Raw genomic sequence first — 16,270 nt, 5'->3', positions numbered from 1 at the left:
TGGTTTATTGGAGTCCTATAAAAGAGGAAACATTTTGGAGAATAGGAGATTCAGAGAGAGACTCAGAGAGAGCAGAGTAGAACAACATAACCACGAGAAGCAGAGTCCACCAGCCAGCAACCTTTGGAGATGAAGAACAAAAATACCTCCCGGAGAGCTTCATAAAACAGGAAGCCAGGAGAAGAAGCTAGCAGATGACGCCATGCTCATCATGTGCCCTTCCAGATGAGAGAGCAACCCTGTGTTCGCCATGTGCCTTTTCACTTGAGAAAGAGAAACCCTGAAATTCATCAGCCTTCTTGAACCAAGGTATCTTTTCCTGGGTGCCTTAGCTTGGACATTTCTATAAACTCGTTTTAACTGGGACATTTTCTTGGCCTTAGAACTGTAAATTAGCAACTCATTAAATTCTACTTTTTAAAAGCCATTCCATTTCTGATATATTGCCTTGTGGCAGCTAACAAACTAGAACAGATAGCATGTGAATATATCTCAATAAACTGCATTTTAAAAAGAATAAAAATTAAAAATTAGTTAGCCACGTGGGACAGAAATGCTAGAATGAGCTGAGACTCAGCACCAAGGGATTGAGAAAACCTTCTCGACCAAAAGGGGGAAGAGTGAAATGAGACAAAGTGTCAATGGCTGAGAGATTCCAAACAGAGTTGAGAGGTTATCCTGGAGGTTATTCTTACGCATTAAGTAGATATCACCTTGTTACCCAAGAGTAATGGAGAGGCTAGAGGGAACCGCCTGAAAAATGTGGAGCTGTGTTCCAGTAGTCATGTTTCTTGAAGATGATTGTATAATGATACAGCTTTCACAATGTGACTGTGTGATTGTGAAAACCTTGTGTCTGATGCTCCTTTTATCTAACTTGTCAACAGATGAGTAGAACATATGGAATAAAGATAAATAATAGGGGGAACAAATGTTAAAATAAATTTAGTTTGAAATGCTAGTGATCAATGAAAGGGAGGGGTAAGGGGTATGGTATGTAAATTTTTTTTTCTTTTTCTGTTTTTGTTTTATTTCTCTGTTGTCTAAAATTTTTATTTCTTTTCCTGAATAGATGCAAATGTTCTAAGAAATGATCATGATGATGAATATGCAACTATGTGATGATATTGTGAATTACTGATTATATATGTAGAACGGAATGAGCATATATATATATTAGGGATGTTTGCATTTCTTTCTTGCAATTTTTTTTAATTAATAAAAAATTATATTAAAAAAATCAGTTAGCCATAAATGTGAAGGTTTATTTCTGGGCTCCCAATTCTATTACATTGGTCTGTTATGTCTGTCCCTGTGACTGTACCATGCTACTTTGATTACTGTGGCTTTGTAATAAGTTTTAAGATTGGGAAGTGTTAGTCCTCCAACTTGATTCCTCTTTTCAAGATGGCTTTGGCCATTCGGTGCTCTTACTTTTCCATGTAAATCTGATGACTGGCTTTTCCATTTCTGAAAAGAAGATTAGTGGGATTTTGATTGATATTACATTGAATCTATAAATTGTTTTGGGTAGTACTGACATCAATGATATTTAGTCTTCTAATCCATGAACATAGATTCTTCCATTTATGTAGGTCTTCTTTAATTTCTTTTAGCAATGTTTTGTAGTTTTCTGTGTACAAGTCCTTTACATTCTTGGTTAGATTTAACTTCTAAAATTTGATTATTTTAGTTGCTGATGTGAATGGAAATTTTTCCTTGATTTCTTGTCCTGATTGTTCATTACTAGTATATAGGAACACTGATCCTGGGGGTGTTGATCATCTACTCTGTCACTTTGAGTTCATTATTTGTTCTAGGAGCTTTCTTGTAGATTTTTCAGAGGTTTCTGTATATAGGATCATATCATCTGCAAACAGGGAAAATATTACTTCTTCTTTTTCCAATTTGGATGCCTTTTTTTTTCTTGCCTAACTGCTCTTCTAGTACAATGTTGAAAAACAGTAGTTAAAGTGAGCATTCTTGCTGTGTTTCTGACCTTAGAGGAAAACCTTTCAGCCTTTCACCATTAGGTAGGATGTTGGCTGTAGGCTTTTCATACATGATCTTTATCATGTTAAGGAAGTTTCCTTCTATTCCTAGTGTTCTAAGTGTTTTTTTTTTTAATCGAGAAGAAAGGATGCTGTATTTTGTCACTTTTCTGCATCCACTGAAATAGTCATATGGTTAATTTTCCCTCTATTCTGTTAATGTGGTATACTACATTAATTGATTTTCTTATGTTGAACCAACTTGTATACCAGAGATAAATCCCACTTGATCATGGTGTACAATTCTTTCAATATGCTGTTGGATTTGGTTTGCCAGCAATTTGTTGAAGATTTCTGCATCTATATTCATATGACATATTGGTCTGTAGTCTTCTTTTCTTGTGTTATTTTTATCAGACTTTGATATGAGAGTGATGCTGGCCTCACAGAATGAGTTAGGGAGTGTTCCCTCTTCTTCAATTTTTTGGAAGAGTTTGAGCAAAACTGGAGTCAATTCTTTGTCCCAGACTGTTCACCTCTATAGATTTTTACACTCCTTTTATTGCCTCATGGTGCTTTTCTCTGGATGACTGTGCTGGTTTGAATCTATTGTGTATGCCAAAAAAGCCAAGTTCTTTAATCCTCATTCAATATTGCTGGGTGGGAGCTTTTAATTGTTTTCATGGAGATGTGACCCATACCCAATTGTGGGTGTTAACTTCTGATTAGATGGTTTCTATGGAGAAACCCCATTCAAGGTGGGATTGCTTACTGGAGCTCTTTAAGAGGGAACCATTTCAGAAAAAGCTTGAGAGTCCATGCAACCAGAGACCTTTGAAGATGAAGAAGGAAAATGCCTGCAGGGGAGCTTCATGAAATAAGCCAGGAGACAAAGCGAAAAGACTTCACCATGTGCGCTTCCAGTGGAGAGAGAAACCCTAAACTTCATTGGCCTTTCTTGAGTGAAAGTAAACTCTTGTTGACACCTTAATTTGGACATTTTCATAGCCCTGCCTTAATTTAGATATTTTCATAGCCTTTGAACTTTTAAAAGCCATTCTGTTTTAGTATATTGCATTCCGGCAGCTTGCAAACTAGAATAAGGACAAATTCTGGGAGGAGGATAGGACTTTCCCCAGTCAGTCTGTGCTGATTGGAAAGAATGTATGTACCCTAGAAAAGCCATGTTTTAATCCTAATCCCATTTAGTAAAGGCAGCTATTTCTTCTAATCCCTATTCAGTATTGTATGCTGGAAACTGTAATTAGATCACCCCCGCTGGAGATGTAATTTAATCAGGAGTGATTGTTAAACTGGATTAGATGGAGGCATGTCTTCACCCATTTGGGTAGGTCTTGACTAGTTTACTGGAATCCTACAAAAGAGGAAACATTTTGGAGAGAGGTTGTGAGAGAGCAGAACAACAGAACTATGAGAAGCAGAGAGCCCACCAGCCAGCAACCTCTGGAAACAAAGAAGGAAAACGCCTCCCAGGGAGCTTCATGAAAGGAAGCCAGGGAAGAAAGCTAGCAGATGACACCATGTTTGCCACATGCCTTTCCAGATGAGAGAGAAACCCTGACCCTATTCGCCATGTGCCTTCTCACTTGAGAGAGAGACCCTGAACTTCAGCAGCCTTCTTTAACCACGGTATCTTTCCATGGATGCCTTTGATTGGACATTTCTATAGACTTACTTTAATTGGGACATTCATCGGCCTTAGAATTGTAAACTAGCAACTTATTAAATTCCCCTTTTTAAAAGCTGTTCCGTTTCTGGTATATTGCATTCCAGCAGCTAGCAAACTAGAACACAGTCCTTCCCAGCCAAAACAGGGCCAGGAACCCAGGAAGGGAGCACAGACCAGCTCGAAGGTGCCCTGGGGAGGGAAACAGGAAGGGCTCCAAAAGCTCTGACAGCTCCCCAAATCTGAGCTTTCCTGACCTGCCCAGCAAATACAGCCTTTCAGCTGTCTCCCACAGCCCTGAGAAAGCCCCATACCTTTAAATCTCCACTGCCTCCACCCCTGTTTGGGGAGGTTTGAAACAATGGCTGCCCGGAGAGGCAGGAAACAACAATGTGAATTCGCTAAACAAAAGCCATAATCAGTGATCATCCATACCTATCCCTGTTTATGGGGAAGGGGATTTCTGTCAATTTAGCTATCCAGGGATTGGACCCCGTGATGGCTTACCACAAGAGTGGGGGAACAGTGTCAGTAGCTTCTGCACAGAGCAATTTACAGTTCTTTACCATAATTTAGCTGCCTCTTCCTCCCATTGTTCCCTAGATGCCATGCAGTGTTCTTCTGGCCCCTGCAGTTTCAAAACAGTTGTTTCAGACAGTTCCTGTCTGACAGTTTTAGTAGGAGGACTGTCATGGTCAGGTTCATGTGTCAACTTGGCCAGATGGTGGTACCTGGTTATCTGGTCAGGTAAGTGCTGACTTGTCTGTTGCTATGAGGACATTTCATGGACTTAAATCATGATCATGCTGGCTGCATCCACAGCTGATTGCATTTGTAATCAGCTAAGGGGAGTGTCTTCTGCAATGAGTGATGCTTAATCTAATCCTCAGAAGGCTTTAAAGGAGGATTCAGAAGAGACAGTCACTCTTCCTGCTTCAGTTAGCAAGTCTCTCCTGTGGAGTGTGTCTAGAATCTTCATTAGAGTAGCCAGTTTCATAGCCTGCCCCGAGGATTTTAGACTCTTTCATTCCCATGGTTGTCCAGCCAGCCGCTCCTGAGAGTTTGCTAAGGACCTTTATCGGAGTTTCCAGCTCACGGCCTGCCCTACGGACCTTGAACTCTACATTCCCATGGTAATATTATGTGAGATGCTTTATAAATTTTACGTCTGTGGGTATCTCCTGCTGATTCTGTTTCTCTGGAGAACCCCAGCTAATACAAGGACTGAGTTCTGGAGCGCCCTACTCTACTATCTTCCCCAGAAGTCCCCTGCTACAATCATTTTTTAAAACATACATTGATGACTATAAAGTTAACCATACATTTACCATACAATTTGGCAATTCTACTCCTAAAATATTGGTATTTACCCAATAGTAATAAAAGCATTTGTCCACACAAAGACATACGCAAATGTTCATAGTAATTTTAGTCATAATTGTCAAAAATTTTCCAGCCTTCTAAGACCTTTCTCTGACCTCAATTGCTCAAATAATACTTTTCCTTTATGCCCAGATCAAATGTCATTTCCTCTATGAAACCATGACATCCTAAAGGTGTCTTACTATGTTCCCACTGTCATTCATATGCACCAATTTAACACTTACCATATTTGGCCCTACTTGCCTATCTTACTAAATGTAGAATCAAAGTAATTTCTAATTAAAGGAATTATTAATAGTAAGGGCATCTAGAATGCAGATATTCAAATGCCACACAGACATACCTTTTTTCTTATTTCTTTATCTCTTCTGTCAGGGGTTTCCCTCTCCCCTTCTATAATAAGCCTTATGGTTTGGGGAGGGCCAACTCCATATACAGGCCCTAGAAGTGGGCCCTGAATTCAGAGCTGACCAATCTGAGTCTTTCTTCCTCCTACTCCTGGCATTAAGTTTCAAGAGTGGACACATCACGCAATCCAGAGCAACCAGATATCTTATCAATGCTCTTGCCAGAACCATAGGCAGAGAAGGTTACATCCAGAAAAGCCCCTAATATGCTATGCTTTACATATAATTCAAGATGTAAACATGATAGACGAAGAAAATGTTAACAGCATTCATTACAATGGTCCAGTTTACTATGTGATTATCTTTACTGTACACAAAAATAACATGAGAAAAAGGCATAAAGGAAATACTTGTCTTACAAATCTGGTCAATTATTGAGGACTAAGAACTTAGTTTGTGTTGGATTAGTTGAGAGGGTGCCTTTATGCCAAATGCAGAGAGACGACAGAGGGCACCACTCTCTGACCTTCTCCAGGTTTTAACAGTGAAGAATGAAGCTTACTCGGGATCAGAAGAAAATGACATTCTAGAAATAAAAGCTGGTATGTGTGAGTACATATATATGTATATATATTCACACAATGGAATACTGTTCAGCCATAAAAAGGAATGAAGTTCTGATATATTTTACAACATGGATAAACACTGAAGACTTCATGTTGAGTGAAATAAGCTGGTATGTGTGTGTATGTGTACATACATACATATATATTCACACATGGAATATTGTTCAGTCATAAAAAGGAAAGAAGTTCTGATATATTTTACAACATGGACGAACATTGAAGACCTCATGTTGAGTGAAATAAGCCGAAGACAAAAGAACAAATATTATATGATCTCATTAATATGAAATATCCAGAAAAAAAAAATAGAGTTTAGAAACTAGATTACAGGTTACAAGGGGTGGGGAGTTATTGTTTAATGGGTCAGAGTTTCTGCTTTTGATTATAAAAAAATCTTAATAATGGATTTGTGGTGTTGGTAGCACAACATTGTGACTGTAATCAATATCAATGAATTGTATATACAACTGTGGTTAAAATGGGAAATTTTGTGTTGCGTATATGTGTGTGTTATCACAAAAAGAAAGAAGAAAAAGAGGGGAGAAAGGGGTTGGGAGCAGCGGGGGGTGGCGGGGAGGAGAAAGGAAAGGAGGGAGGAAGGGATATCCTAACGAAAAAATATCAGAAGCCAAGGAAAGGTAAATGGCAGCAAGAGATGTACATACATCTCTTGACAGATATCAGTGGGCTTCAGAGGACTGCAGCAAGTGTGACCTAATACCTTCACAGCATGAGCACCCAACAGTGGGATAACCTGGAAGTTCTGAAACAAATGACAGCATTAGTCCTTCAGGCAGTGACTTTCAGTAAAGAGCTGTCAAGAACCCCACTCACCTGAGTGATGATGCGCTCTCCATCTTTATAGACCTTCTCTCCTATTACATCCACAATCTTCATTCTTTCTGACACCTGAAATAATGGACACACTCACAAATTATAAGGAAAAATCTCAAATCAAAGTCAGAATTATTATCTATACAACACTGAAATGGGTTACAATAGTATGATTTGAAAACCTAACAAGAGAATAATTTTAATAACTTTTCCTAAATCCCAGTAAACAGACTCTTATTTAAACAGACATTACCTCTAGTGACTTAAGGAGGGGCACAGATTCAATAAATGATTCAAACATTCTCCTCTTTTTTGCATTGTTTTTCACTATGATTCTTCTAAAAGTCACCCGATCCTATAAGAAAGAATATGAAATATCTGGTAAATACCTGTGTAAGAGAGCACAGAGAGATCTATGGCTTAATTAACTGGGTTCCAGCATATATCAGAAGGTTACAGAAGGCACTCTGGCAACTGAGTGTTTAAAATAATATTTCAATCCCTAGGTCATTGCTGGAAGAAAAAGACCTGTAACTTGAGACAGGCAGATGCCCCTCGCTCTGTCAAATGCTGTTTTGTGCTTAAAGGGTGCCACCTAAGGGTCATAAATAGAATATAAAATTTTAAAACAATGTTCTAATAAAAAAATTTGTACACTCAATGTCAAAAAATGCACCTTTAAAAAAGGGAAGAGATAAAATAATCATGTGATTTCTCCCCACGAGGAAGGAGTTAACAATCTCAAAGGGAAGACAAGACAAAATATTTAGGAAATTCAAGACAGTATATGACATGTGCTAGACGAACTGAAGAGATATTAAGTGCCACAAGAATTCTGAGGAGGGTAAGATAGATCACAGTAGGCTGAAGTGATCAATGGCAATTTTGTAGCAAAAGCAGAAATTTGTCTGGGATGTGAGGGAAGAGTAGGATTTAAATTAATGGAGAGAGGAAAGGCAGGAATGTGAAAAGTATCTCAACCCTGGCAAGTCACAGATTCTGAATCAGGAAATAGTTAAAACAGCTACTTCAAGAACCTCTAAGATATGAGTATGTTTGTGTGTGGGTGGACAAGTAGGCAATTGTTAATTGTTTAGTCATAGGTTCATAAGGTAAGCAGTTATTTGTACCTAAGTTAATTGTATCTTTTTTCTACCTGTCAGGAGTAGAAAGATTTTTTTGAGAGAATAATAAAACCCTAAAGGTTGGAAGAATGAAAAACAGCAAGGGGGTTTAGCTATAGGTTAGCTATTCTAGCATTCCTGATAATGCAGTAGGGTAGATAAATCATACAGAAGAGAACTGAGCTGAGATGTATAAATGGGTTTCATGAGCATATATTCCATTAGCTGCAGAATTCCCAGGCTCTATTCCATTCCACATTTCATCTACTTAACAAGAGAAGTCACCTATCGTACCCTACACTTTCAGTATGGGTATAGTGGATTCCTACCCTCCCTCGCTGAGCTGTTGTACAAATGACTGCACTCCAGCATTTAGCAAATTACCTCCTCCAGATTCTGCCCACTTTCTTCTCCATCCATCTGTTTAAAAAGAGTAACATGATCTCTGATTCACCTAATGGGCTGCATCATTTGTCACTGTATTTTTGAAGTCCATGGTTAAGGACACATCATTTAAAATATTACTTCCATACCTAGGGAATATTACTCTATTAACTTTAGAATTCAGTTTCTACGTATTTCCAGGTTCAAGCTGGGCTAAGAGTGCTATAGGTAAGGAGGACAATTAAGACTGAGAAAATGGGAATTATGAAGTTCCTTTCCTTGGGCTTGAATTGGCATTGTCAAAAAAGCAGCATTTTGTAAATCCAGCTGAGAAGGTTAAGTTCATGTGTCACCTTGGCCAGGTTTTGGTGTCCAGCTGTTTGGTAAAGCAAGAACTGGCCTGCCTATTACTGTCAGGCTATCGCATGGACTTCAATTGTCAGTAAGTTGACTGCATCTATGGCTGGTTATATCTACAATTAACTTGAAGGCTTTAATAAATTAAAGGCTTTAAAAGGAGAAATGATCATTTCAGTTGTCAGAAGAGAGAATTTTCATCTCTACTTCAGCCAATCAGCCTCTCCTGGGGAATTCACCAAAGACCATCATCAGAGTTCCCAGCTTAGCCTGCCTTACAGAATTTGGACTTGCCTACTCCCAAAGTCAGGTGAGGCAATATTTACCGATATCTCCTATTGGTTCTGTTTTGCCAGAGACGCCTGACTAATATGCCATTTTTAATGTTACAAAGAGTGTTACAACTGTATTTGCAAACTGCACTTCTAGCTAAAGAGAAAACAACTGATATGTCTTAAAGTAACTTCTCTATTTAGGTTCCAACCCCTTCTATGCAGGCTTTAACTCTCAGAACTCCCCTTTCATGCTGTACAAGGTTAGTTCTGTGACTGTGGAAGGTATAAAAAAGCATCAGACACCAACCCAGGGAGCTTCAGGGAGCTTCCAATGAAGCAACGATGAGGAAACCCCACCTGTGAAATGGCTGCTTGCAGAGTAGTAAGTATTCAAATTCAAGAAATAGCCCTGAAGCTTAAAGGAGAAAAGGAGTGTTACGGTCTCTAGTAGCTCAAGAGTTTCCAAGGGAAGTTTCTATATCTTTCCTCTCTCAGGCAAGAGAGAGCAGGAACAGAGACTAATACAGTGGCCATAGTGACAGCTGTCCCCTGTAAGGGCGGAATCTGGGATTCAACCTGAGAAACTCGGGACAATGGCAGGTCCTCCTTGCTACAGCCTCAGAAGGCATTTCCAAGGCCCTGGAAGGCCCCAGGTAAGAAGTCAGGCTGGAAAAGATCTTCTTGGGGTCATCTTCCTAGAGGAGGTACTAAAGTTCTGGGAAGGGTTAGGCTTGCAAAGCCAAGTGAACAAAGCAGGAGAAAAGTAGAGGTAAAAAACATATCTCAATTAAAACAGCAGGGGAGAAAAAGAAAAGACTGCAAAGGACAAAGCTAAGAAGTAGAAAGCCAGGGCAGAGATCCCTGGAGAGAGTAAAACTTTTGGAAGAGATGGGTAATAAGCAACACCATGATTATGGAGAATGGGTACCTCCATTCTGTGAGCACCCAGCTATGTCAGGCACCAAGGGAGCCACTTCTTTTATTCTCATCCATTTAACCCTTATGCCCTGGTCACGAAGAAAGTTTTACAATTCAGTGTATTTAATTTTTTAATTATTTCTCTTAAGACTTCCTCTTTTGACTTAGGGATTACTTAATTGTGTGTTACTTAATTCACAAGTATTTGGAGACTTTCCTGATAATTTTTGGTTATTGATTTCTAGTTTGATTCCATTATGATCAGAGAACACACTCTGATTTCAATTCTTTTAAATTTGTTAAATTTTATTTTATGACCCAGGATATGTTCTACCTTGGTGAATATTCTGTAGGCTTGAAAAGAATGTACATCACACTATTGTTGTATGCAGTGTTCTATAAATTACAATGAAATCCTATTGGTTGATGATGTTAAGGTTCTATATCCTTGCTTTTTTTTTTAATCTAGTAGTTCTATCAATTGTTGAGAGGGGTGTTGAGGTCTCCAACTACAATTATGGATTTATCTTCAATTTTTCCTTCAGTTTTATCAGTTTTTTTTGTTTGTTTGTTTGGTTTTTTTTACATATTTTGAAGCTCTGTTGTTTGGTGCATACATACTTAGGGAGCTATGTTTTCTTGATGGATTAACCCTATTTTTATTATATAATGGTTCCACTTTGTCTCTGATAATTTTCTTTGGTCTGCAGTCTAACTTATCTGATGTTAATAAAACTACTCTTGCTTTCTTTTGATTGATATTTGCAATATATAGTTATTTCCATCCTTTGACTTTCAACCTGCCTATATCATTATATTTGAGTGAGTTTCTTGTAGCCAATATACAGTTGAGTTAGTAAAAAAAAAATCCATTCCCATCAATCTCTGCACTTTAATTGGTATATTTAGATCATTTATTTTATTTATAGTAATTACTGATATATTAGGGCTTAAGTCCATCATTTTATTGTTTGTTTTTGTTGTACTTTTCCTGCCTTCTTGTGAATTACTTGAAAATTTTTTTAGAATTCCATTTTGATTTATAGAACTCCTGAGTGTATCTCTTTATGTGGATTTTCTAAATGGTTGCTCTAGGTATTAAATTATACATGTTTACTTATTACAGTCTACTAGTAACAACATTTCACTAGCTTGAATAAATAGGAGAAGTCTTACTCCATTTAGTCTCCTTTATAATATAACTGTCTTAGTTTCCTCTACATACACTGAGAAACACGTCAGGCATTATAATTCTTACTTCAACAGTCTGAACATAATTTAGAAAACTCAAGAGGAGGATAGTCTTTGACATTTTCCCATATGTTTACTCTTTCTATAATTTCTTCATTTCTGATGTTCTAAACATCCTTCTTCTATAATTCCATTTTTAAAAAGTTCCTTTAGTCATTCTTTTAGGATAGGTCTGCTAGTGACAAATCTTAGTTTTCTTTCATCTGAGAATATCTTGATTTCACCTTCATTCCTAAAGGATATATTCTCAGTGCAGAATTCTCGGTTGATAGTTCTTTTCTTTCAGATTTGAAATATACTGTGCCATTTTCTTCTAACCTCCATGGATGAGAAACCTTCTGTCATTTGATTCTTTGTTCCCTATGGGCAACACATCATTTTCTCTCTAGCTGCATTCAATATTTTTTTCTTTGTCTTTAGTTTTCTGAAGTTTGATAATGGTTATGCCTTGGCAGGGATTTCTTTGGGTTTATCCTGAGTTTCATTAAACTTCTTAAATCTGTAGGTTTATGTCTTTCATCAAATTTGGGAAGTTTTCAGCCTTTTATTTTCTCAAATACTTTTTCAGCCCCACATTCTTTTCCCTCTCTTACCAGAACTCTGATGATATGAATGTTTAGAGAGTCTGTTTTTGTCATACAGACTCTGTTTCTTTCATTTCAGTCCATTTTTCTCCTTGTTGTTCAGATTAGGTAATTTCTATTGCTCTATTTTCAAGTTCAATGATTCTTTCTTTTGCCAGAGTCATCCTGCTCTTGAGCCACCCAGTAAGTTTTTTTAATTATTGAATTTTTCAGTTCTAAAATTTCCATTTAGCTCTTCTTTATTTATATCTTGTATTTCTCTGCTGAGACTTAATTTTTCATTTGTTTCAAATATGTTCACAACTGCTGATTTAAGCACTTGTATGATGGCTGCTTTAATATTCTTTTTTTTTCTTCTTATAAATGTTAGCTTGATTTATAAGAGCTGCTCTGGGAAGTTATAGTCTGTTTATAATGAGGAATTATCTGTGAACATACTGTACATGGCAATTATAAGTTGTCATGGCAAGAGAAAAACCACAGTCTACTTGTTATAGCCAACACAAAAATAATCATAGAACAAGGAAGGAAAAATGTAGGGATTAAGGTAGGGTTTGTTTTTTTTTATTATAAAAGAACAACTCTTCAGAATTCTTAAAGGAAAGGAGTATCTTAAACTCACAGAAAAAAACACCAGAATACAAAATTACAATTGTGTGACCCCAGGCCTCCTCCATCTCCTCAAAGGGCCAAGATGGGAAGAAGACAGTTGAAGCCAACAAGCAATTCTTTAAAACAGAAAGACTTAGAAACCCTACAAATGATTAATATCTAAATTAAAAAAAATTTTTTAATATATCAAAACGCCTGCTTTAGTGATATGCTACTCCCACCAGAAAATAACCCCAATACCCCCTTGTCAGGAATATAAAGCATAAGTTGAACAGCCAATTCATATTGCTAACCCCTGTGTGTAAGTATGTAACCAGAACCAAGTGGGTCACTTCACTGCTACTGCTAGTAACCTGCTTTCACCTGTTACCAGACCAATTTCCACTCCCTTTGAAAAGGTGGGCAGGGCACAATGAAACTCCAAGTGGTAGGGAGTGAATAATGGCCCTAAATAGCCAACTTTTCATGCAATGCCTTACCCACCCCCACTCAAAAGGAGATCTTTATTTCTAACCTTACTACTTGCATCACATTTGCCTATCAGTGATTAGAATGGTTTTCTCTGCCAGAAAAACACACATATAAATAATTTTCTTGTTGTTTTTATATTTAAATATAAAAATACTACTCTGCTTTGTGTTATGAATGGAGGACCAAGCAACAGTAACTTTTTCTTCTTAAGGTAGGGCTATCCATCAGTTAATATTTTGGGCATTTAGCCTCAAGTGAAGGAAGAATCACAGCAAGAGATCAAGACCATTTTCCTCCTAATCTCCCTAATCTTCCTTTTCTACTAATTCCCACTTCAAAAGGGAAGTTGGTTATAATCTTTTTAAGAAAATGGAACATCCCCACCAAAAGTGGGGGAGGGTATATTCTCAGCTAACTAAAGAGTAAGTCAGGCCCCTCTCATCTTCAGCTAACCTCACGGAAAAAGTCCTGCTTTCCCTTCACAAACACAGATGCTCTCTGTCCACTGTGTGCCTACTGGACAAACACACCTGATTTAAATGGAAGCAGTGGTTATTGTTTTCCCTCACTCCCCTCCCAACTAATGCACTACTTCCTCAGTCTACCAAAGTTTCTGTGACAGGATCGAAAGGGGCATGGGTGGGTGTGAAGAGATTAAGGACTTGACTCCTTCTACCCTGGCCCAAAAAAGCAAGAGTTATTAACTGGGCATGAGGAATAAAAAAGACCTTGATATTCCGCCCTTTGAGTTACAGTTAGTAGGACAATTGGGAGAAAGGAAAGTGGGAGTGGGGTGAAGAACTGGGAGGGGTTTGATGGCTAGAAGTATAGTCCATTTAGTTCTTGTATGGGTAGGGTTCATCACTGGTTTCATTGAGCAAACACACACGTTTGATGGCTTCTGTCACCGTGAAGGGGTCACAATCGGTGGAGGGGTGGCAGTCTTCAAAATAACCCTTCTTATCCTGGCCAACAGTTTGGGGAATGTGGATGTTGGCACCATAGTTGGCCACACCAGCAGAGAAACTGGTGATGTTGGAGGTTTCATGAAATCCAATTAGGCACCGGCCATTGTCTAGGCCCTCTTTGGGATCGTAGGCACAGATGTGGTACTGGTGCCACTTGCTTAATTTCTCAATGGACTCCTCAATGTACTTCAGACCATGTTTTTTCTTGCATGGCCTTGGTGCCGAAGTTGGTAAGGCAGCCTGCACTATTTTAGTTTCCAGGAATGGGCTTAGGATCAAAGGTCACTATCAAGCCAAAGTCTTCACATATATGATACAAGATGAAATGGACCACCCAGAGATGTTCTCCCATGTCAATTCCTTCACAGGGTCCTACCTGGAATTCCCACTGGGCAGGCATGACCTTAGCATTTGTTTCCAGGATCTTGATGCAGGCGCACAGCAGGCCCAGTAGTGGGCCTCCACAACATCTCTGCCATAGGCTTTGTCTGCTCCCACACAACAGTAATACGGGTTTTGGGGCCCAGGGAAGCTCTTGGAAGGCCAGCTGAAGGGGTGTCCATCTGTCCCCATCAGGGTATAATCCTGCTCCATTCCAAACCGGGGTGCTGCTTGCTCACCATGTCCATTATCTATTTAAAGGAGTGCCTTAAATTGGTCTCTGTAGGCTTTTTGGTTGTACCTGAAAACGTCACAGAACACCAGCTTATTGGGATCCTTGAGGAAAGAGTCCCGAAACATGGCAATAGGGTTAAGATACATATCACTGTTGGAGCCGTCCCACTGAAAAGTACTAGAGCCATCAAAATGGCACTCAGGCAGCAATTCTGTTCACTTAGGATCACAGTCCAGGATGCAGGTCTTACAGTGCAGTCATTTTCCAGTGCCATCAATCGAGATATACATGGCTTGGACATTCTCACCCTGAGGCAGAGCCATGTATACCTGCTTGATGCCTTTGCTTACATGGGAACTTGCTGAGGTGGACATCGTGGAAGGTGTTCTGTGCAGCAAGCAGGGCAGAGGGAGGGAAGGCCATGAGAGCAAAGTGAGAGGAGGCCAGGTGTATAGGTCAGACACTTGACTCTTCTCTCATTCTTGGCTCTGCTCTAATATTGTTTTTAGTTAATTCTAACATCTGTATCATATTGGTGTTGGTATCTGTTGACTGTCTTTTCTCATTCAAGTTGAGAATTCCCTCATTCCTGATAAAAACAAATGATTTTCAGTTGTATCCTAGACATTTTGGGTATTATGTTGTGAAACTCTGGAGCATACTTAATCTTTCTTTTTGTAGACAGCCACCCTATTTAGGTGTAGTGGGTCCAGGTGGGAGTGTATGTCCAGCTTCCTAATTGGCCCCATTGCTACCACAGGGAGGTAGAGGTGGTTTTTTCTTCGGAATCTTGTGAGTAGACTAGTGTTATCTGCTAAGCTGTCCTTTTCCTGATCTCTTGGCTAGAGGGAACAGGCTTTTCTTGGTTTGCAGGCTTTTCCAGCACCTATCTGGGTTACATGGGAAGCAATAGAGACCCAGGGAACTCAATTCCATGTCCTTCTTCAAGTCCTGAGATCCCTGACTAGTCCACTTCTTTTCACCTTTCAGAGTCTTCCTATGCTTGGCTGAGGTATTATGTCCAGAGATTTTTAGCTGTAAGAGGGAGGACTAAAGAGGAATTCTTCATCAGCATATCACAGTAAAGTGTTCTTTCACATGTCTTTAAAATGTGATTTTCATGACTTTAGTATGTGATTTCATTTGAGGAAATTATGGATAATTCTATGGTATAATATTTAATTCTGTGTGTAAGGTAAAGGGTAACAGACTCCTACAGATGTCAAAATTTTCAAAGAAAGATTTGGAAATTGTACAAGAGGGTAATTATTTTATTTTATCAAGGAAGATAATGATATATTTTGAAGGTTTTATGCTGAAGAAAGCAAGGTAGGTCAGGTATAACAGATGAGGGACCACAGCAATGCTATGCATGGGACATTTTGGGAAAGTTCTTCCCAGAACATGCCCATTAGCTATTCTACTTCTCTAAATCAACTGAATATTGACATGAGCCAATGAACAACTGGATGACTAAACAGAGAGAAAAGTTAGTCCTGGAAGACCTAGAGATGGAAAACATTATTGGTACAGTTTTCAGTGACACTTTCTAGGGTTCTTCTCACATGAATATTATCCTCTCTCTCTCCACCTTTTTTATAAAAACATACACAGTAAAAGTAATAAGATCTGTATGAGACCACAATGTCCTAAGACCCAGTATTGTCCTTGTAATTTAAGAGTTAAAGATTTGTTGACAAATCATCTGAGAGAAATGGAAAAATACATTTGAACCAAACCTTCTTTCAGATAATTGGCTATAAAATATGGTGTCAACCAAGAGTCTAAGGACAGAGATCCATATGTAAGGAGAATAATACTGTGTCAAACAAGAGGAACCAT

At 38.6% G+C, this 16,270-nt stretch overlaps 1 protein-coding gene, 1 long non-coding RNA gene and 1 pseudogene across 5 annotated transcripts in view; 1 reads left to right on the top strand and 2 right to left on the bottom strand.

The window, feature by feature from the left end:
- Nucleotides 1-16,270, bottom strand: part of PRKAR2A (protein kinase cAMP-dependent type II regulatory subunit alpha) — an 80,010-nt gene that overhangs the window by 15,194 nt on the left and 48,546 nt on the right. Inside the window, exons 7-9 of one of the 2 annotated variants that reach the window (XM_077129395.1) lie at nucleotides 7,122-7,223; nucleotides 6,869-6,943; nucleotides 6,700-6,797 (exon numbers count right to left, since the gene is read on the bottom strand). In XM_077129395.1, coding sequence (XP_076985510.1) covers nucleotides 6,700-6,797; nucleotides 6,869-6,943; nucleotides 7,122-7,223 — 275 coding nt within the window. The remainder of the gene's footprint in view (nucleotides 1-6,699; nucleotides 6,798-6,868; nucleotides 6,944-7,121; nucleotides 7,224-16,270) is intronic. The other variant, XM_077129394.1, reaches the window with a different exon arrangement.
- Nucleotides 1-16,270, top strand: part of LOC143657234 (uncharacterized) — a 56,806-nt gene that overhangs the window by 37,643 nt on the left and 2,893 nt on the right. Inside the window, exon 3 of one of the 3 annotated variants that reach the window (XR_013162779.1) lies at nucleotides 8,946-9,043. The exons of the other annotated variants lie outside the window; for them this stretch is intronic. This is a non-coding gene — a long non-coding RNA (uncharacterized LOC143657234). The remainder of the gene's footprint in view (nucleotides 1-8,945; nucleotides 9,044-16,270) is intronic. 3 annotated transcript variants of the gene reach the window in all.
- LOC143657230 (glutamine synthetase pseudogene) lies at nucleotides 7,252-16,268 on the bottom strand (annotated as a pseudogene).

This window comes from Tamandua tetradactyla, chromosome 15 (genome assembly GCF_023851605.1).
Source record: "Tamandua tetradactyla isolate mTamTet1 chromosome 15, mTamTet1.pri, whole genome shotgun sequence".
In the NCBI taxonomy this organism is placed as follows: Eukaryota; Metazoa; Chordata; class Mammalia; order Pilosa; family Myrmecophagidae; genus Tamandua; species Tamandua tetradactyla.
The sequence above is the reverse complement of the archived record's forward strand: the minus strand, read 5'-3'. Positions and strand labels throughout refer to the sequence as shown.